Below are 21,308 nucleotides of genomic sequence, written 5' to 3'. Positions count from 1 at the left end.
CAACAGCTCCACAATGAAAACATTGGGCTTAGTAGAAGAGCTGCCTGTTTTCAAGGCTGGCACCCAGGGGCATTCTGGAGCTCCCAGTTTTAGGAATATCAACCCCATTTTCTGCATCACCCTACCCCCAAAATCTCTATCACGTCCTCCAAGCCCAAAGAAACCTCAGCTGTAGTTTGGGTGGAGACACAAAAATGAACTTTATTACACAAGAAAGGTCCTCAGAATATAGAGTTGACGAAGGCATCTCACAGCCATTAAGGCAAATGTCAACCCCTTCTCTCTCTCTCTGTCATACAAGCACACACACCATTCAGTCTGAAGGATCCAATGACACCATCAGCTTGATCTGAGTCACCTCTCCCCAAGGGTCTGACTCACCCAGTTCTGGAATTTACCTTTTCAGCTCCAAATCTCCCTATGCTTTTCTCTGATGCTTAATTATTCCTAAGAAATATAATTTCAGCCTCCATGAAGCACTACTTCCTCTAACATGAGACCAGAAGAATTGGGTGGTGCCTGGCTACCATTACTGAATGTTTCAATAAGGGCCACAGCAGATGGGTCCTGACGGAATAGGGAAAATGTGGAACAGAACTTCAAATTCCCCAAGAATCCAGACTTACTAGACTCATTGAGGTTGGAGGAACCCCCGAGATGATTACCCTGGAATACTCTTGAACCAAAACTATCCCCTGATGTCGTCTTTAAACAAGTAAAACCAGCTTAGCTCAAAAAGCAAAAAATTGTCACCCTTAAGAAATATAGTTATGAGTAATGAAAGAAGGATCCTTAAGAATCAGCAGAGTGCATTTACCAAATATATGGCCAGTTCTCATGTTCAGGGTAGCAGGAATTTCAAGGTTCAGAGTCCCAAGGAAATTGATCTCCACTAACTAAAGATGGAGTGAATTTTCAGCTGTTTGTTGGGTACCAGCTGGGGTTTGAGTTTCAATTTCATGGAGGGCAGCTGGATTAGCTGGTGGGTTGAGGGACGGATGGCTGCTCAATGGGATTAGATGTCTCTTTCACACTTACTATTCCTGTAAACTTGGGCATGAGTTATTAGTCCCATTTTACAGACAGGAAAGTGAGACTTAAAAAAAAAAAAAAAAGTTTTTTTTTTTTTTTTTAAGGCCAGGCACAGAGTGAAATGAAACTAGAAATCGGTGCCCTTTCCCTAGAGACTTGTATATTTGGTCTAATCTAGTTCAAACTCTACCAGCGGCTCCACAGGAGAAAGACCTGGCAATCTGCTCCTATAAAAATTACAGCCAAGAAAACCCCTACTCTGCCATATGGGGTCGCTTGGAGTCAGAATCAACTCAATGGCACCTAATAACGACAATAAATGATATAGCCATCCCTGGGTAACACAAGAGTTTAAGCACTTGACTACTGGCTAGAAGACTGGTCATTTGAACTTACCCGGAGGCGCCTCTGAAGACAGGTCTCGCCATCTGCTCCTGAAATGCCGCAGCCTTGAAAACTCTGTGGGCCAGTTCTACTCTGACACACATGAGGTCTCCAGGAGCCAGACTAATAACTAACAACAACAACAATAAATGATATGGATTAAGATAACTTTTTTGGGGACGCTGCTTCACAGATAACAAAGCCCGTATGCACTCATTACCTAATTTAATCTATTTAATCCATTGATAGACCAAAAAAAGTGATATTGTCCTGGTTTTCCAGAGAAGAAAAGTGAGAATCAGAGAGGTTTAGTGACTTGCCCAGGGTCACAGAGCTAGTAAGTAATGATGGGCCTGAGGATTACTTCTCTTCTTCTTGTTCTTTTGTCAACGGTGGGTTGATTCATTTTCTTCGTTCTGTGTCCCGGGATCCCTGGGTGGTGCAAATGGTTACCTGTTTGGCTACTAACCAAAAGATTGGCAGTTGAAGTCCACAGAGGTGCCTCAGAAGAAAGGCCTGGTGATCTACTTCCAAGAAACCAGCCATTGAAAACCCTGTGGAGCATAGTTCTACTCTAACAGACATGGGTCTGTGAGTTGGAATTAACTCCATAGCAACTAGTTGTTTTTTCTTCCTATGCCACATCTATTTCTTTTTCAAAGCGAAGAATTATTTTGCCCTCTTTCCCCCTTAATTCTCCTCTCTACTTGCCATGGTTCTTTTAGACCACAGTTTCTCAACCTTGGCACTATTGACATTTTTGCCTGAATAATTCTTTGTTGTGGGGGATTGTCCTGTCCATTGGAAGATGTTGAGCAGTATCCCTGGCCTCTACCCACTAGATGCCAGTAGCACTTGCTCCCCTAGTTGTGTTAACCAAAAAGTGTCTCCAGACATGGCCAAATATCCCTTGAGAGACAAAATTACCCTGATTGAGAACCACTGTTCCAGTCTAGCACCGTCCAATCAACTCTCTGCCATGATGGAAGTGTTCTGTATCTGTGCTGTCCAATATGATAGCCACTAGCCCCAAGTGGAAGGAGCCCTGGTGGTGCAACTGTCAAGTGCTTGGCTGCTAAGTGAAAGGTTGGAGGTTTGGACCCATCCAATGATTCTGTGGGAGAAAGAAGTGGCAATCTGCTTCCATAAAGATTACAGCCTAGAAAACCCTATAGGGCAGTTCTACTCTGTCATGTGGGGTCATTGTGAGTCAAAATTGACTTGATGGCACCCAACACCAATAACAACACCTTCATGTGGCTATCGAGCACTTGCAATGTGGCTAGTGCAACTGAGAAGCTCAATTATTAATTTTATTTCATTTTAATTAATTGAAATTTAACTAGCCAATATAGCTAGTGGCTACTATTTTTTTACTGTATTAGATAGCACAGCTCTAGATAGCAACATAGCAGGGGTAGAAAAATTCCCCTTTGAGGGCCACATAAACCAGAGACTACATCAGCCTGAGACCAGAAGAACTAGATGGTGCCCGGCTACAACCGATGACTGTCCTGACAAGGAACACAACAAAGAACCCCTGAGGGAGCAGGAGAGCATTGGGATGCAGACCCCAAATTCTTGTAAAAAGACCAGACTTAATGGTCTGACTGAGACTAGAGGGACCCCAGTGGTCATGGCCCCCAGACCTTCTGTTGGCCCAGGACAGGAACCATTCCCAAAGCCAACTCTTCAGACATGGATTGGACTGGACAATAGGTTGGAGAGGGATGCTGGTGAGGAGTGAGCTTCTTGGATCAGGTGGACACTTGAGACTATGTTGGCATCTCCTCCCTGTAGGGGAAATGAGAGGGTAGGGGGGTTAGAAGCTTGTGAAATGGACACAAAAAGAGAGAGGTGGAGGGAGGGAGCAGACTGTCTCATTAGGGGGAGAGCAATTGGGAGTATGTAGCAAGGTATGTATAAGTTTTTGTGTGAGAGACTGACTTGATTTGTAAACTTTCACTTAAAGCACAATAAAAAAAATTTTTTTTTAATTGCCCTTTGATAGACAAGTCAATCCCAAAAGCAGTTAGGAAAGGCTCCCAGCAGAAATCTAAACAGCTTCTTGCTTCGTTGTGGCAGGGGAGACATCAGACTGAAAGTGGCAAAAACTTGGCATAGGCTCCACCCTACCCATTCCTGTGCCTGTGGCAGGCATTGCTAGTCAAACACAGTGTACTTTGCTACTGAGTCCAGACATGGCTCAGGAGCCTTCTCAATACAATACTCCAGACAGTCACCAACTGTAGATCTATTGGTGCTGGCATGTGAGTGAAACACTATTGGCTATCCCTGCACTAGGCCATGGGGCCCATCTGTGAAGTTCAATGTCCCATCAAGCTAGAATGTGGCTGGTCAGGGGCATGTGGCCAACCTAGTTCAGTGCAGCGACTAGATGCTAGAAGGGGAGAGCCAATGGGCTAGAGGAGCCAAGACTTTTCTCCCTAGTCATTTCTCTAAAAAACACCCACTGCATGATTTAGGGATGGAGGGTGGGAGAAGAAGCTGGCTTGTTCACCACTGATGTAAAAAGCATTTGGAGGTTTTAATGAAACTGGAGCTCGATTTGAGTCAACAGAAGACGTGGCTGCTGTGAAAGGATGTTAATAACATGCTAATAAAGTCAGTAGTGTCTCCCAGGCTTAGAGAGCGTTTATACCCACCTGCTCCTAGGTACAGAAAGAACTGAACTCCCATCTGGCGGGTGAGAGAGTTGTAGCCCAGAGAGGAAACAGGCAAATGGGAACTACGCTTACCTCCTGACCTCCAGGATTGCTGTGAGCCTACTGAAGAGTGGGAGCCCACAGCCTTTGCTCGGGTCAGCATCTTGCCAAGTGAAATGTCCACTTCTGTTCAGAGGGCAGTTTAGAAGTCTCCCAAGGGACAGCAAAGTACTCTGAAGGATCTGGAAGTCAGGTCACCTGAGATACCATTTCTGAGGTGGCAGACCTGATAGTTGTCATGTGGAAACAGTTAATCTTGTTTTCTGTCACTCAGGATAGCAGAACTGGGAGCGGCATGTGCCATCTTGGTGAGGCAGTTCTCTGGATTGGAAGAAACGGTGGCAGACGCTGGGCACTGGGAGAGAAGGACCCTGGCCCTTCTGCCCTCAGGAGCTATAGGACCTTGACAAAGTTACATCCCTTCCCTGGTCCACAGATGCCACACCAGGAGAAAGTAGGCTTTATGGTCTCTGAGGGGCTTTGTTCCAAAGAAGAAAACCAACTAGAACAGACCTCCAATGTTTTACTTAGTAGTGAGCTCCCCGTCACTTGACATGACCAAGAGGGAACTCATTGACTATCCATCCAGGACATTCCTCCTGATGGGGGCTGGACCTCTGAGGCTCTGTCCACATCCAAATCCTCATGGTTCTCTGATGGTGTGCAGGGCATCCCATCTTGCCTCCACCCCTGCAATCCCTCTTTTCTCAATTCTTCTCTATCTTGCCACCTCATCTGCTTTTCTCTCCCTCCCTCTTCAGCATCTCTCTTTCCTTCTATTAACCTCCCTGCCCTTGTTTCTCACTCACCCTCCTCCCCATCTCATCTTTCTTGGATAATGTGGGTTGTCGTGAGTGTGGCCTGAATCCTCAGCTAGTTTAGTACCTGGTTAGGTATCCAAGACAGAGTCTGTATGCCAGGCAAAGTCCCTTTTCCATACCACCTGGGTCTTTGACCACCAAATTCAGGTCTGGGTGAGTGTAGACTGGGCCATATGCAAATCAGGAGGGTCACCTTTGTTCCTTTAGCCTAAGGGATGGCAAATAGATAGCATTCGTATGCTGTTGCCTCATTTCATGCTCTGAGCAGACATTAATAATCAACCATAGCACTCTTTTCCACTGAGCCCAGATAAAGACCCAGAGTTCTTTCTGTTTAACACTTCAGGCAGCCACTACCCATCTATCAAAGTCAACATACGAATTGCAATCTACTTGCACCGTTGCCTATATTAGTCTGGGTCTTACTGGAAAACAGTACACTCAAATGGTGTTTTGAAGATCTTTTTAATCAAGGAATCTCTAGGCAGTGCAAATGGTTAGCACACTCTACTTATAACTAAAAGTTTGGTGGTTGAATCCACAAAGAGGCATCTCAGAAGAAAGGTTTGGCAATCAACTTCTGAAAAATCAGCCATTGAAAACACAATGGAGCACAATTCTACTCTGACACACATGGGGTCGCCATGAGTCGGAGCCGACTCGTTGGCAACTGGTGGTGGTTTTAATCAAGAAATTCTTCCAAGAGGCATGTGCAGGGTTATGGGAACCAATGCAGAATGTTGAATAATGCAGCAATTAGCAATAGTGGGAATTGATTACTAGCCTCGGACCTGATGGGGCAAGAAATTGAAAGGGTGGTACAGGAACCCAATGAGAGTGGGAGCTGCTAGAAGGGTATTGCTCAACAGGTTGTAGGTGGAGAAACCCAGTCATTGCCAAAACCAGGGCTGGATAGAGGCAGTGGGGTGGGCTGGAGGATAAATACCCTGGCCCCTAGTTCCTCTCATGTGTGGGTCTCCTGCCAGGGCCTCCCATTGGCCAAACTGAATCAGAAGTCAGAGAGCAAGGGTGACCCAGTCCATAGTGTCAGCTGCCTGAGGCACAGGGCAGGCTAAAGAAGAACCAGGGTCAGGTAAAAACCAGGTCAGGTATGAGGCACTAAAAGATGAACTGAGTTCCCCATGAGCCTGCTCAGATGTGGGAACCTTCTTTAGGAAACAGTCATAGGCCAGGCTGTCTGGGAAGAAGGATCCTGAAGGGAGATCTTGAGAGAGGCCCTTGGAAAGAGCATGCCACGTGGGTGCTGGAGCCGTTACCTCCTTCCGTCCAGTCCTATCACCCAATGCTCTCCATGGAAGCTCTTGACCCTCTCTAGGTGGGACTGGTGGGGTGCCGCCTGCTCTCTTCAGGGGGGTTCCTTAGGAGAGTTTAGTAAAGGGACTGTTCGCCAACGTTAAGGCAGGATTTAACATAACCACCAAAGGCAAAGGTCAGCAAACTATGGTTGCTGGGCCAAATCTAGCTCTCTGCTTGCTTTTAAAAATAAAATGAAACTGGATCAGCCACGCCCATTCACTTACACATTCTCTGTGGCTGCTTTCACATGGCAACGGTAGAGTTGAGTAGTTACGACAGAGACTGTAAGGCCTGCAAAGCTAAGGTTTATTAATGGCCCTTGACAGAAAACGTTTGCTGGCCCCTACATGGAGGGAAAGGTCCCTGGGTGGCACAAGTGATTTGTGCTTGACTACTAACCCCAAAGGAGCCCTGGTGGGGCGCAGTGGTTAAGCGCTCGGCTGCTAAGCAAAAGGTAGCCCAGCAGGTTCCTGAAAAATGGTGGCTATGAGTAAGAGACCAGAAGGGAAGGGCACGTGGCTTTTCTTGGAAGCTGCCATGTGCCCGGCGCAGTGACAGGCAATACTGGGGGGCCTGTGTGTTACAGTGGCCATGAGCACAGCCCTAGCCCCTGAAGTCAGGGCATCTGGATCCAAGAACTGGCACCACTACTTCCTGACAAGGTACAAGGCACTTCCCCTCTCTGCCCTCACTTCCCTATTTAAATTGCAGCACCTACCCCCATGCCAGGACTCCTCATCCCTTTATCCTGTTCCTTTTTCCCCATAGCACTTAATCATTACCCATCATGCTGTATATTTTATTTTTCATTTGTTTCGTTTCTTACACCCCCTCTAGAACACTGCCCTATGAGGGCTAGAATCTTCATCTCATCTGTTCACTGAAGTAGGCCCAGAGCCTGGAACAGTGCCTTGCACGTACTTAGCTCTCAGTAAATATTTGTTGAATGAGTGGATGAATGAATGAATGAATGAATAATTCAGAGTGTGGCTGAGAAGGGACAGAGCGGGCCCTTGGCAACAATTCTGTGATAGGGACAGCCCCATCTCAAGATACTCAGACGGAACAACATGTGCAAAGGCTCTTAGGTAGGAATGTGCACAGAAGAGCATTTGAGGCAGAGGGAACAGCATGTGCAAAGGTCCTCAGATGGGAATGTGTCTGGAAGGGTGTGGAACATCCAAGATGATGTGAGGGGGAGAGTCCTTCAGGGAGGTAGTCAGAGAAACAGCAGGGTCAGGTCGTGAGGGGCCCCGTAGGCTGCTATAAAGACTGCGGTGCTTATTCTATGAAACAGGTGACATCATTGGAGGACTGGTGCTATATTGGGACTGGACTATGGGGGGATAAGGGGAAGCCCTAATGACCCCATGGGGCCGCTCAGCATGCGTCCAACGGCCCACTGCAAAGACCTGTCTGGAAAGCTATATCAAGTCATCCCTGACTTTGGGGGCTGCTTTTCCTTTCACCAGCTCCCTCACTCTGAAGGGAAGATTTGAGACTTTATACTGTGAATTCCAAGTGTCTGGGGACTCCTTATGGGCTTAAAACAGCAGCTGACGAGGCAGGTGTGAGCATCAGGCCTGGAAGAGAATGTGGCGATAAGAGCACTTGCTTAAATTAAGGCTTGACAAAGCCTTGCCAGCAGGATTGGCTCCTGGCCCTGGGTCAGTGGAGCTGGCCTAGATCCTTTGAGGGGCAGACCCGGCAAGTGGTGGCCCCACACCGAGCTCCCTCTTCTTGTCCCTTTGTGCCGAGCCCCACTAGGCAGGCCAGCAGCCTTGCTGAGGACAGTGCAGGCTGACAGCCAGGAGTCCCCCTGGGGCCACAAAGCCAAGGTTGATTCTTGGGAAGCTGCCTCAGACCTGGCCAGGCCTGGCTGGATGGCTGGGGGAGGAGGGGCTGGCAGTGGCTGGGACAGCCATCCATGTCAGGCCTATTCATAACCCGGCTGCCACTCCCCAGGCCTGTACTGTGGCAGATTTTGGCTGTGAGTCACTTGGGGGCGTCTTCAGTGTCTCCCAAGAAGAAGAGTGGCGGAGGGGTTCCCCAAGCCCTCTTTCAAAACACCCAGCTTCATACCCATTCTCCAGCCTCATGTGCGTCTCCTGGGCCTTTGCAGGCCGCTGTGGGAGAATTTATCCTAAGGCAAAGACTTGACTGTTTGCCTTTGGACTTGTGTCCATGGTCTCCCCATGGACACATGATCTCATCAGAGTTGAAGTGTCCCTTCTTGGCTCTTTGGACCCTGAAGTTCCTTCTTTGTGAGACCCTATAAGATGGTGAGGTCTCACTGGTATTGGGCTGGCCAATGTTTAATAAACAGCTCCCTGAATAAACCAAACCCAACCAGTCGCTGTGGCATCGACTCCAGCTCATGGTGACCCCATGTGTGTGTCAGAGTAGAACTGTGATCCAGAGGGTTTTCAATGGCTGATTTTTTGGAAGTAGGCCACCAGGCCTTCCTCACGAGGCGCCTCTGGGTGGACTCAAACCTCCAACCTTTCTGTTAACAACCAAGCACAGTAACAGTTTGTACCACCCAGGGAGTCAGAGTAGACGCCACAGCAATTGGCGGTGAGTGCTGTCTGTGCTTCTTGTGGCCACCGTCCGTCACCGTGGCGTAGAAGCAGGCCGCCCGGGGACTCTGGCTCCCTCGTGGCCACCGTCCGTCACCGTGGCGTAGAAGCAGGCCGCCCGGGGACTCTGGCTCCCTCGTGGCCACCGTCCGTCACCGTGGCGTAGAAGCAGGCCGCCCGGGGACTCTGGCTCCCTCGTGGCCACCGTCCGTCACCGTGGCGTAGAAGCAGGCCGCCCGGGGACTCTGGCTCCCTCGTGGCCACCGTCCGTCACCGTGGCGTAGAAGCAGGCCGCCCGGGGACTCTGGCTCCCTCGTGGCCACCGTCCGTCACCGTGGCGTAGAAGCAGGCCGCCCGGGGACTCTGGCTCCCTGCATCAAAGCCCTGATTTGTAGCGTTTGCCAATTTCTGTGATGTAAACATTCCCGCAGCCAGTTTCAAGTAATCAATATGATATTACTGAAAGCAGAGTGGAAAAGGGATGTGCACTTTGTGCTCTCAAGAGATGATAAAAGCAGCTCTAACCGAGCATGTGAGCCCTGCCAGATCCTCACCTCACCAGCTTCTGGAAGAGCGGGTGCCCATATGGGAGGTTAGATCACCTTAAAATCTGCCCAAGCCATCTTTTTATAGATAAGTTGCTGGAAATCAGACAAACAAGGCCTTAGAAAACTCTTGGATAATAGCTGCTCTGACAAGCAGAGCCAGGGGTAGGTACGTCTCCCAGGACGGGACTGGGAGCTGTCAGTGAAGGATGCTGCTGAGAGGGCAGGCCCAGCCCAGAGCCAGAACCTAGAAAGGAAGGAAGAAAGGGACTCATTCTCTCCCAATCAAAACCACCTCCATTAAGCTCTTGATATAGTTCTTTCTACTCTTCCACTTCTCCGTGGAGAGTTTTGCTCTCTGCCCATTTTAGAGAGTTGGTGCGTATACAATGTCGTACTCCACCTTTTTCACTTTACAGGTAATATGAGCACCGTCAGTATCACAAGTGCTTCCCAAACAGTGCAAATGAGGAAGGAAAATGGTGCAACCACTTAGGAAAACAATTTGGCAGTTTCTTAAACAGTTAAACATAAAGTTACCATGTGATAGTATACGTAGAGAACCTTAAAGACTCTACAAGAAAACTATTGGAACTAATAGAAAGATTTAGCAGAGTGGGAGGATACAAGATAAACATACAAAAATCTATTGGATTCCTATACATCGATAAAGCGAACGATGAAAAGGAAATCAGGGGAAAAAATGACATTTATAATAGCCCCTAAAAAAATAAAATACTTCGGAATAAATCTAACCAGGGACATAAAAAGAAAACTACAAAACAGTACTGTGAGATTCTGTTGGCCCAGGACAGGAACCATTCCGAAGCCAACTCTTCAGACATGGATTGGACTGGACAGTGGGTTGGAGAGGGATGCTGGTGAGGAGTGAGCTTCTTGTATCAGGTGGACACTTGAGACTATGTTGGCCTCTCCTGCCTGGAGGGGAGATGAGAGGTTGGGGGGGCGGCGGTTAGAAGCTGGTGAAATAGACATGAAAAGAGGGAGTGGAGGGAGAGAGCGGGCTGTCTCATTACGGGGAGAGTAATTGGGAGTGTGTAGCAAGGTATATATGGGTTTTTATGTGAGAGACTGACTTGATTTGTAAACTTTTACTTAAAGCACAATAAAAATTATATATATATAAAAAAATAGTACCGCAAGAAACCAAACAAGACCTACATAAATGGAAAAACATACCGTGCTCATGGATAGGTAGGCTCAGCATTGTGAAAATGTCAATTCTACTCAAAGCGATCTACAAATACAATGCAATCTTGATCCAAATACCAATAGCATTCTTCAACAAGATGAATAAACTAATCACTAACTTTACATGGAAAGGGAAGAAGCCCCGAATAAGTAAAGCATTATTGAAGAAAAAGAACAAAGTAGGAGGCCTCACACTAGCTGGTCTTAGAACCTACTATACAGCTACGGTAGTCAAAACAGCCTGGTATCGGTACAACAGACGCATTGTCCAAAGAAATAGAATTGAGAACCCAGATGTAAATCCATCTACCTACGGCCAACTGATCTTTGACAAAGGCCCAAAGTCTATTAAAATAAGGAAAAGATAGTCTTTTTAACACATGGTACTGGCAAAACTGGATGTCCATCTATGAAAAAATGAAACAGGACCCATACCTCACACCAAACACAAAAACTAATTCAAAATGGATCAAAGACCTAAATATAAAATAAAAAACTATAAAGACCATGGAAGAAAAAATAGGGTCTACACTACTCCTAGGAATATATCCTAGAGAAATAAGAGGTATCACATGAACAGACATATGTACACCCACGTTCATTGCAGCATTATTCACAATAACAGATGGAAACAACCTAGATGCCCAGCAATAGATGAATGGATAAACAAACTGTGGTACATACACACAATGGAATACTACACAACGATAAAGGACAACGATGGATGAATCTGGAGGGGATTATGCTGAGCGAAATAAGTCAATCACAAAAGGGCAAATGCTGTATGAGACCATTTTTATAAAAACACACGAAAATGTTTCCACACAGAAAGAAACAATCTTAGATGGTGATGAGGGAGGGGACGGAAGGAAAAAACACTAACTAGATAGTAGATAAGTGGTAACTTAGGTGAAGGGTAAGACAGTACACAATACTGGGGAAGTCAGCCCAGCCTCACCAAGGCACTCATAGAAGCTTCACAGACGCCTCCAAATGCCCTAAGAGACTGAGCTACTGGGCTGAGGGCTGGGGACCATGGTCTCAGGGTCCATCTAGCTCAATTGGCATAACATAGTCTATAAAGAAAATATTCTACATCTGACTGTGGTGCGTAGCGACTGAGGCCTTAAAATCCTGCGACTGGCAGTCTAAGAAAAATCTACTAGTCCTACCCTATCTGGAGCAAAGGAGAATGAAGAAGACAAAAGACACAAGGGAAAGATTAATTCAAAGGACTAATGGACCACAACTACCACAACCTCCACCAGTCTGAACCCAGAACAACTAGATTGTGCCTGCTTACCACTACTGACTGCTCTGGCAGGGATCACAATAGAGGGTCCTGGACAGAGCAGGGGAAGTGTAGAACAATATTCAAATTCACACACACACACACACAAAGACCAGGCTTGCTGGTCTGACAAAGAACAGAGAAACCCTGAGATTATAGCCCCTTTTAACTCAGTGCTGCAGTCACTCCTGAGGTTCACCCTTCAGCCAAAGATGAGACAGGTCTATAGGGCCCACAATAACACACAAAAGGGACATGCTTCATAGTTCAGTCACATGTGCAAGGCTCTATGGGCACACCATCCCAAAAGCAAAGATGAGAAGGCAGGAAGGGGCAGGAAAACGAGACAACTGGAAACCTGAGGTGGAGAAGGGGAGAGTGTTGACACATTGCAGGGTTGGCAACCAATATCACAAAACAATTTTTGTATTAACTTTTTAATGAGAAACTAATTTGCTACGTAAACTTTCACCTAAATCAAAATTAAAAAAAAAAAAAGTTACCATATGACTCAGCCATTCCACTCCCAGGAATCTACTCACGAGAAATGAAAACACACGTTCACACAAAGACATTATGTGCACGTTCACAGCAGCGTTGTTTGTAATGCCAAAAAACCCAACCCCATTGCTGTTGAGTGGATTCCGACTCACAGTGACCCTAAAGTACAGGGTAGAACTGCCCCATAGGGTTTCCAAGGAGCGGCTGGTGGATTTGAACTGCCGACCTTTTGGTTAGCAGCCACAGCTCTTAACCACTATACCCCCAGGGTTTCCTAACTGGTGAATAGATAAATAAAATGTCATATATCCATACAATGGAATATTATTCAGAAATAAAAAAGGAATTAAGTTCTGATATATGCTATGACATGAATAAGCCTGGAAAACAATATGCTGGGTGAAATAAGCTGGATGTAAAAGACCACATATTTAAAAAAAAAAAAAAAAAAAGGAGAAAAAATTCACTAAGATAATTAAAAAAAAAGGCCACCTATTATTTGATTCCATTTACATGAATTTCCAGAAAAAGGCAAATGTCTAGAAAGTAAGATAAGTGGTTGCCAGAGACAGAGGGTGGGATTGACAGGCGACTGCAAATGGGCAGGAGGAATCATTTTGTGGTGATGTTCTGAAATTGGATCGTGGTGATGGTTTCACAATTCTGTAAATTTATTAAAAATCATCGCATGGTACTCTTAAAATGGATGATCCCTATGGCATGTAAATTATACCTCCATAAAGCTGTTTAAAAACATGGTTTCCCAAACAACCTTTTCAACTGATTCATGATATTCCTTCAAGCGGGTGTACTCTCATTAATCAAACATTCTCCGATGTAGTGTCTGCTTTTTTGATGTCACAACAGCCTAGGGATGATATTTTCTGGTTGAGGATTACTTCCTTAAACTTGTTTTCCTTTGTAGGTCAAAAGCTAGGAATGTTTTTAAGGCTCTCAGTGTGATGACTCAATCGTTTCCTCAAAGCGTTGGACCAATTACGAACCATGCTTTCCCACCCTTACCTAATCTGCATGGCCTAACGATGGAGCAACAAACAAAGACAACCCCAAACCACTGTCCTAATTAGAAGTTAGGATAGTGGTGGCACTTGTGGGAGTAGTGACTAGAAGGGAGGTGCCAGGGGGCTTATGTTGTTGTTAGTTACTGTCAAGTTGGCTCAGACTCCTGGTGACCCCATGTACAACAGAACAGAACGTTGCCTGGTCCTGTGCCATTTTCACAATTGTTGGTATGCTCAAGTCCATTGCTGTGGCCACTGTGTATTTTGGATGCCTCCCAACCTAGCGGGCTCATCTTCCAGCACTGTATTGGACCATCTTCTGGTTGTGATCCGTAGGGTTTTCACTGGCTGATTTTCAGAAATAGATCATCAGGCCTTTCTTTCTAGCCTGTCTTAATCTGGAAACTCTGCTAAAACCTGTCCACCATGGGTGACCCTAATGGTATTTGAAACAGCAGTGGCATAGCTTCCAACACCATAGCAACACTCAAACCACCACAGTTGGACAAGCAGGGATGGGTAGTGGGGGAGGCTTTAGGGGGGTAGTAATTTTCTGCTTATGTTTTGAATTGAGATATAAATTATATACGGTAAAATGTTGGGTCTTACACAGCTAGATAATTTTTACACATGATAAACCTGCATAACCATCACCCAGATCAAAACATAGACCATTACCTTCACCCCAGAAAGTTCTATCATGCCTCTTCCCAACCAGACCTAACAGCCCCTCTGACCTTCATCACCACGGATTAGGTTGCCTGTTCTTGAACAGCCTTATCACTATAGTCATAATTTTTTTGTTTGTTTCTTCGATCTTGGTCAGGGTGCTAGGTATACAGGTGTGTCCTTTCATAATTGAGCCTTGGTGGTGGAAAAACTAAGAGCTCAGCTGCTCACTGAAAGGCTGGTTTGAAACTACCCAGGGGCTTCACTGGAAAAAGACCTGGCAATCTGTTCCCGTAAGGATTACAGCCCAGGAATCCCTAAGGGGCAGTTCTACTCTGTCACATGGGGTCACAATAAGTAGAAAATCAACTCCATTGCATCTAACAACATTCTTTTGGTAAGAGCAGCTGGAGCTATACCCAGGATTATGTACTATTCTGATTTCATGCATTACTTCAATAGAAAGTTAAAGAAAAAGTATTGGGCCAAGGGGACAAGGATATCAGGGCATTGTGCCCTCCACAACCAGTGGCTTCCCCACTGAGGTTTCCACGGGGCGGGAGGAAATGACTGTGAGCTGTGGCTGGCCGTGCCCACTCCCCCGTGTGGCCTGGGTCTATGGTGTTGGTGGGGCTGGCAGCTGGGCTGCGCACAGGAGCTAACGATATCTCTCTCTTCTCTCCTCACTGTGTCTCGTGTGTCAGTCCTGTGTCCATCCATCTCATGTGCTCTGTGTGTCCATAGAGCCTCATTCCGTGCTGTCTGGCAGGGAGCGCCTCCTCACCTCATCTCACGGCCTGACACTGCCTCAGCATGGCCATCTCATCGCGCCTCGCCCTATGGGAACAGAAGGAAAGTGACGCTCAGGGCTGGGGCTACAGCTGCAGGACCCTCGGAAGACAAGTCATAGCTGGGTGGCCCCTGGGGCGGGGAGGCTGACATCTCTAGTGCCGCTTGTGGCGTGTCCAGTCCCATGCCCCATCTTCTCATATCCAGCTTGGTTAGCCATGCCTTTGGCTCCTCCTATGGCTTCCTGGTGGCCTGTCTCCTTCCCTGCTCCTCAGTTGGTGGCAGGGAAATGAGAGTAGACTGGTGGTCCCATCTCAATCCTCGTGGTGGCTCTGATGAACACTCGGGTTTGTGTGAGAGGAGGAGGGGTGGTGGAGGGAGAGTTCTTGGCCGCCATGTTTATTATCTGAGGGTGGGTTTCCATTGTCCCTGCTTCCTGTCACCATGAGGAACTGGAAACTGGCTATTCTCCCAGATGCTGCTCATTTCCCTTTTGTATTTCTCACAAGAGAATATGACGGGCTGCTCTTTCTTTGATGCAGCTTATCTCTACCCCTCATCCCACCAGCCTGTGTGTTACTTGGTGAGCTGGAGGTGGCTGGGTGGGGTGGGTGAGAAGCTCCTCTCTTGCTGACTCTTGGCTTTCCACACCCCCCAGACTGATCTGAGTGAAGGATTGAGGGTAGTTTTGAAAGAAGCACATGTTGACATCAGAGTGTGTCTTAAGACTCACTCACATTTATGGGGTGGATTTCAGCCCACGTTGGGAAGGAGAAACCCATCGCTGTTGCGTTAACTCCAACTCATGGTGACCCCATGTATGTCAGAGTCGAACTGTACCCCACAGTTTTCAGAGGCTGATTTTTCAAAAGTAGATCACCAAGACTTTCTTCTGAGGTGCCTCTGGGTAGACTGGAACCTCCAACCTTTTGGTTAGCAGCTGCGTATGTTAACCATTTGGACCACTCACCACCCCGTGACTCCTGAGAAGGAATTAGCGTGGTGTAAATGGGAGCCCAGGCTTGCATACCCCCAGGCTTCTTTGTCCCCGGACAGAGGTCTGCACCCAATTCATGGTCTCTGCTTTGCTTCCTGGCTTTTTCTATCTCCTTTGGATTTCCCTTTTATTGGCTGGGCTGTGAAGATCAAGTCTGCCAGCCATACACACAGGACCTTGATAAGCAGGTTATTTTAAGCCTGTGTGTAGCTCTTCCATATAAAGCATTGGTGTTGTTGTTTTCATGGGGAGTTATAGCGATGCTGGTTGAAGAGACACCCTGTCAGCCACAGCCAGTCCCATGCCTCAGTCCCCAAGGTTGCTGTGGCAAATGAAGAGGCCTGAGCCCGACCAAGTCTAGTCGGCTCTGGCCTGGGCTGTGTTTCTGGAAACAAATTCCAATGTCCAACACTATTGTTTTAGGACCCAGTGTTGGGGAGCCTCTGCTGCCCAGGTCCTAGTTTGAAGACCATCAAGAAACCATAGCCTAGTTCAGTTGAGTGGGCTGGGGTCCCAGGGTTCCATCCTTACAAAAGCCATGGCTGCAAGGCCTTCCCTACCTTACCATGTTCCTGGCATACAGTAAGTGATTAATAAATATGTGCTGCCATTGGTTTTATTATATTAACTCTTTTGTTCTTAGTTGCTGTTGAATAGATTTTGACTCATGGTGACTCCATGTGTGCAGAGTAGAACGGCTCTATAGAGTATTCAAGATTGAGACCTTTCAGAAGTAGATTGCCAGGCCTGTCTTCCAAGGTGCCTCTGGGTAGGTTCAAACTGGCAACTTCTTGGCTACTAGAAGAGTGCTTAACTCTAGTAACTCTAAAAAAAATTAAAAAAAGAAAACATCAAACTAGTTGCTACCAAGTCAATCGATTCTGACTCATGATGACCCTGGGTTGTGCACACAGTTAAGCACTCCACTACTAACCAAAAGGTTGGTGGTTCAGGTCCACCCAGATGTGCCTCAGAGGAAAGGTCTGGTGATCTACTTTCAAAAAATCAGCCACTGAAAATCCTATAAGCACAATTCTACCCTGCTGTACATGTAGTTGCCGTGACTGGTAAGTCTAGTTCTAGCATATTAACCTTGTAGCCATTTGCTACCAGCCGAGGTTGGAGAGTGTGGGTGGTTTCCTGTAATCCATTCCCACCTGGGAACAGGAAGAGCTCCTTTGGGGGTAGGTTCTCCCCAAGATGGGTCTGTCCCATGCCAAGGAGGGAACCAGTGGCCTTGATGGTCCAAATTCATGTCACGAGAAGGATACTTGGTCCAGGAGCAAGCACATTGACAGGTATAGCCTGCTGCTCGTGTGTTCCATTTTCATGCACTGTCTCAGGGCCTCCTGGAGGCCTCCCAAGCCTCACTTGCTTTGCTGTGGCCTCTCATACTTGGGCTTGGTCATGTACGTCTTTCTCAGCCTCCTCCCAGGCTTCATTGCCAACTCTTTGAAGGGCAGCTCGCCCCCACTGGTTCAATCACTGAGCTCTCTTCTTCCTTTCTTCTGCAAAACAGATTCGGGAAGAGGACAAGAGCCCACCACCGTCCTCGCCGCCTCCCCTATTTTCTGTCATCCCAGGGGGCTTCATTAGGCAACTGGTCCGGGAAACTGAGAAAGAGTCCCAGGAAGCAAGGCGGAAGAAACAGGCAGTGCTCGCCTCTCCAGTACAAGAGGTAAGTGGCTCCCCAGGAGGTGGATCAGATGTCTTTCGATTTCCACCAGTCTCTCCTTTGAGTCTCCTCTGAGTTTTTCCTGTTCTCATAGCTATATGAGATTTCATACCATCTTGCCCCTGCTCTGGCTCTCCCTGCTTTGAGGAATGTCTTTTCCCCCACTTGGTCTATTAAGCTCCAGTGCATCCTTCAAAACCCAGTGCAAATAGCCCATTCTGGAAAAGTTCTCTCATTGCCCTTCTTCCTCTGATTTCCACCACACCCTCTATGCCTATCTCAACTGCAGTCTCATCACATGACTTATTTGACTAGGAATTCCTTAATATCAACAATTATATTTCTCATTCAAATCTATATCTTGAGCAGCTCTCCTACTACCTGACCCATAGTGAGTGTGCAAAAAACGTTTGTCTAATGAATGAATGATACCCGTTGATGTATGATTGGTGGGGATCATTTTACCCCTACTGTTGAAGAAAGAGAAACGTAGATACCAGCTAAGGATGAATAGTTAGTTCACTTTAATTTATGCAGAAAGATATTCAGTTGTACTCACTGGTATAGCAGCATTGGTTGTTAAAATATTGAAAGCCTTTCATAAAAACGGCCCCAAGCCCCCAAGTGCCCTCCAGCTGCCACGCTCACCTAGGTCCCTCCACTGACTCCCTTGCAATGCCCCAAACCCCATGACTAAAGGGTTAATGCTTGGCATAGGTTGGGAACTCAGTACCAAGCTCCAGCTGGCATCCCTTTTGGTTGTTTAATGTTCCCCAAAAGCCCTTAACTATTTTGAACAGCACTGCTGGACTGAAACAATGATTGGATGAGATGCAGCCCCTGTGCTTACAGACCATCTGACTCATCCCTGGTGATAGCCCCACTTTCACCCTCCTTTTCCCCAGCTCCTTAGCCAGGCAACATGATCAGCCCAACACCAGAGAGGCTGGCTTGGAGTGCAGTGCACCTTGGGAGTATCGCTGTTAGGCAAAAGGAGCAATGCCTTATGTCTCTCCAGCGCCCCCTTGAGGTGGGATGAATGCTGCAATGATTGGGCTTTCATATCTGGTGGCCTCAGATTGGGTTGAGCGAAATGGCTATACTGGCTCCACCTCCCCATCCTCTCTCAGCTGTTGTTTGCCCTGCCGGTCCCACACGTACCTCCATCTGTTCCATGATGACCTTGCTCTGTGAACAAAAGCCTCCAGCAGCTGAACAGCAGCAGCTGCTGAAACGCCCCCGGAGAGTCTTTGTGGGAGAGGATGACATGGAGGACAGGCTTTGTCCCCACCCCTGCTGCCCCAAGGCATACACGGGGGCCAAAGGTGACCCCAGCTAATGACGAAATTTTATTGTGTGTGTTTATCACTAGTTAATGCTCACTTTGTTGTACATAGGGGTGGATTGGGTTATACCCACTAATCAGAGGTGGAAACTGAGACCCAGAGAGTTCAAATGACTTTCTCAAGGTCGTGAGGCCAGATTGAGGAGAGTCAGGGCAAGACCTATGCGTTCCCTACTCTTTGGAGCTGCTTGGGAAAGGGTCAGTCTGGGGAGTGAGGTGGCTGGTGTGGTGGCCACAGAGGGCTGGAGAAGAATGGGTCCTATGAGGCTGCTGGCTCTTCTGGCATCTCTGTGCACAAGTTAAGGAACAGAACTGAACAGAGGATGGGGACAAACAGTCACTGTGGGACTGGACAGAGACCCAGAGCCAAGATGTGGGATGGACAGGCCTCAGATCACAACAGGTGTCTGGACCCTGGGCCAAGGTGTCCTCTGGGACGAGAGCAGAGGAGCCTCAGGACATGTTCTTGCGAGACAGCAAGCCCTGGCTGGTCTCGCCAATTTAATTTTCTTGTCCCAATCAGTAAATAAGTCTGTACTCTCTCTCCTTGTCCCAGCACAACTGTCTCATTTGATTCTCATATAATCCTTAGAAGGAGCTATTATAGTCCATCCCCATTTTGCAGGAAAGGAAAACGAGGCTCCAGGAGGTGACCTGATTTTCCCTAAGACCACCCAGCTAGCGAGGGGCAGGGAAAGGCTGAATAATACTGGTATAGAAAGAGACCCGTATCACACGTCAGGTGACCTGGGTTCTAGTTCTGGCCCTGCCACTTCATGTGGTCCAGGCCAAACCCTTTCCCCTTGGCCTCAGTTTGCTCATCTATAAAATGGGTGTGCTGTGAGTTTCTTCTCTGCTGTAGTGATTCTAAAGGCGCTGTTTTCCCACATGCTAAGAAGGGTGCAGAGGGGAAAAGGGCTTTGGTGACTGTGAAAATTCAAAGGATGAGAATTTTTAGGGGGCTGGGGTTGGTTAGGAAACCCTGGTGGCGTAGTGGTTAAGTGCTACGGCTGCTAACCAAAGGTCAGCAGTTCGAATCCGCCAGGCGCTTCTTGGAAACTCTATGGGGCAGTTTTACTCTGTCCTATAGGGTCGCTATGAGTCAGAATCGACTCTATGGCACTGGGTTTGGTTTTGGTTTTGGTTTGGGGTTGGTTATCTCGCTTGGCTCATCCGCACGTTACTGTCTTCTTCATGGTAGTTTGCTAAAAATAAGGCACTGACTCAGGAGATGGTGTAGATAGTGGTGAAATTTGTCAAATGCATCAACCCCCTTCCAAGATTATGTCCTGCCTAGACCCAAAAGGTCAGGCTGAACCACTTGCCATGGCTCTCAGGCATGGCTGTAGATTGGAATCACTTGGGGGTCACAACCTAGGCCGCTTACAGCAGATGCTCTGGGAGGGCGCCCAAGGCATCTGCATTTTTAAAAACTCTCCGGGAGATTCTAGTGAGAAACCCCTAAGGAGATACTGGCTTTATAGTCAGAGTCCTGGCTTTGGCTCTATCCCTTGGGCCAGCTAATATCTTTGTGACTGCATCCTCATCCCTAAAGTGGGGCGAAGTTCAGAACCTACTTCATTGGGTGGTTATGAGTGTTAAGTAGGACATTGCCTGAGGGCAACTTGGGGCCCGTTGCAAGGAATCAGTAAATGATTGCTGCATGATCGTTATGATTGTTATTCTCGTTATTACAAAGATGAAGATAGAGACTGTGCTCTTGAGGCACCCACAGCCTAAACAGGAGAGAGACACACAGAAAGCCAGGATGCATTGCGGAACATAGTCATTGCTGCAACTGGTGTACTAGGATAGCGCTCTGGAACTTCATGGATGTGTGAGATAAGTTCTGATTAAGGTGACCAGGCAAAGATTTGTGGCGCAGATGGCATTCGAGCTGGGTATAGAAGGACAATGAAGAAGGGAAAGGGCATTTTAGGCAGCAACTCATCATGAGCAAAAGTGTGGAAGCAGGGAAGGGTCAAGTGTGGTAGGAGATGCTACAATGTATCCACAGCATGGGAATGTTTTTGTGTGCTGCCAAATCGATTCCAACTTATAGTGATCCCATATGGCAGAGTAGATCTGCTCCATAGGGTTTCCTAGGCTGTAATTTTTATGGGAGCAGATTTCCAAGTCTTTTCTTCTGCGGAGTAGCTGGTGGGTTCGAAACACCAACCTTTTTGGTTGGCAGCTGAGCTCTTGACCATTGTGCCACCAGGGTTCCTTATGCAGTAGGGGATGAGTAGGGGAAATAGGACTTGAGTGGAGGAGGGAGGCTGCTCACCGAGGAAGGTGAGATGGTGGTGCTGAATGATTTCACTGTAGGCTGTGAGCTGCTTCCAATAACTTTTGAACAGCGTCAAAGTGACTCTGGTAGCAAATTGAAGGGATGCCAGTTCT

At 47.3% G+C, this 21,308-nt stretch overlaps 1 protein-coding gene across 1 annotated transcript in view; it reads left to right on the top strand.

Annotated features, from left to right (window-relative positions):
• The window catches only part of MYO18B (myosin XVIIIB), a 327,968-nt gene that overhangs the window by 3,106 nt on the left and 303,554 nt on the right, over positions 1 to 21,308 (top strand). The window contains exon 3 of the mRNA XM_049865475.1: positions 17,405 to 17,563. Coding sequence (XP_049721432.1) covers positions 17,405 to 17,563 — 159 coding nt within the window. The remainder of the gene's footprint in view (positions 1 to 17,404; positions 17,564 to 21,308) is intronic.

This window comes from Elephas maximus, chromosome 22, assembly GCF_024166365.1.
Source record: "Elephas maximus indicus isolate mEleMax1 chromosome 22, mEleMax1 primary haplotype, whole genome shotgun sequence".
Lineage (NCBI taxonomy): Eukaryota > Metazoa > Chordata > Mammalia > Proboscidea > Elephantidae > Elephas > Elephas maximus.
Note: the sequence above shows the minus strand (reverse complement) of the source record. Positions and strands in the feature narration are given on the sequence as shown.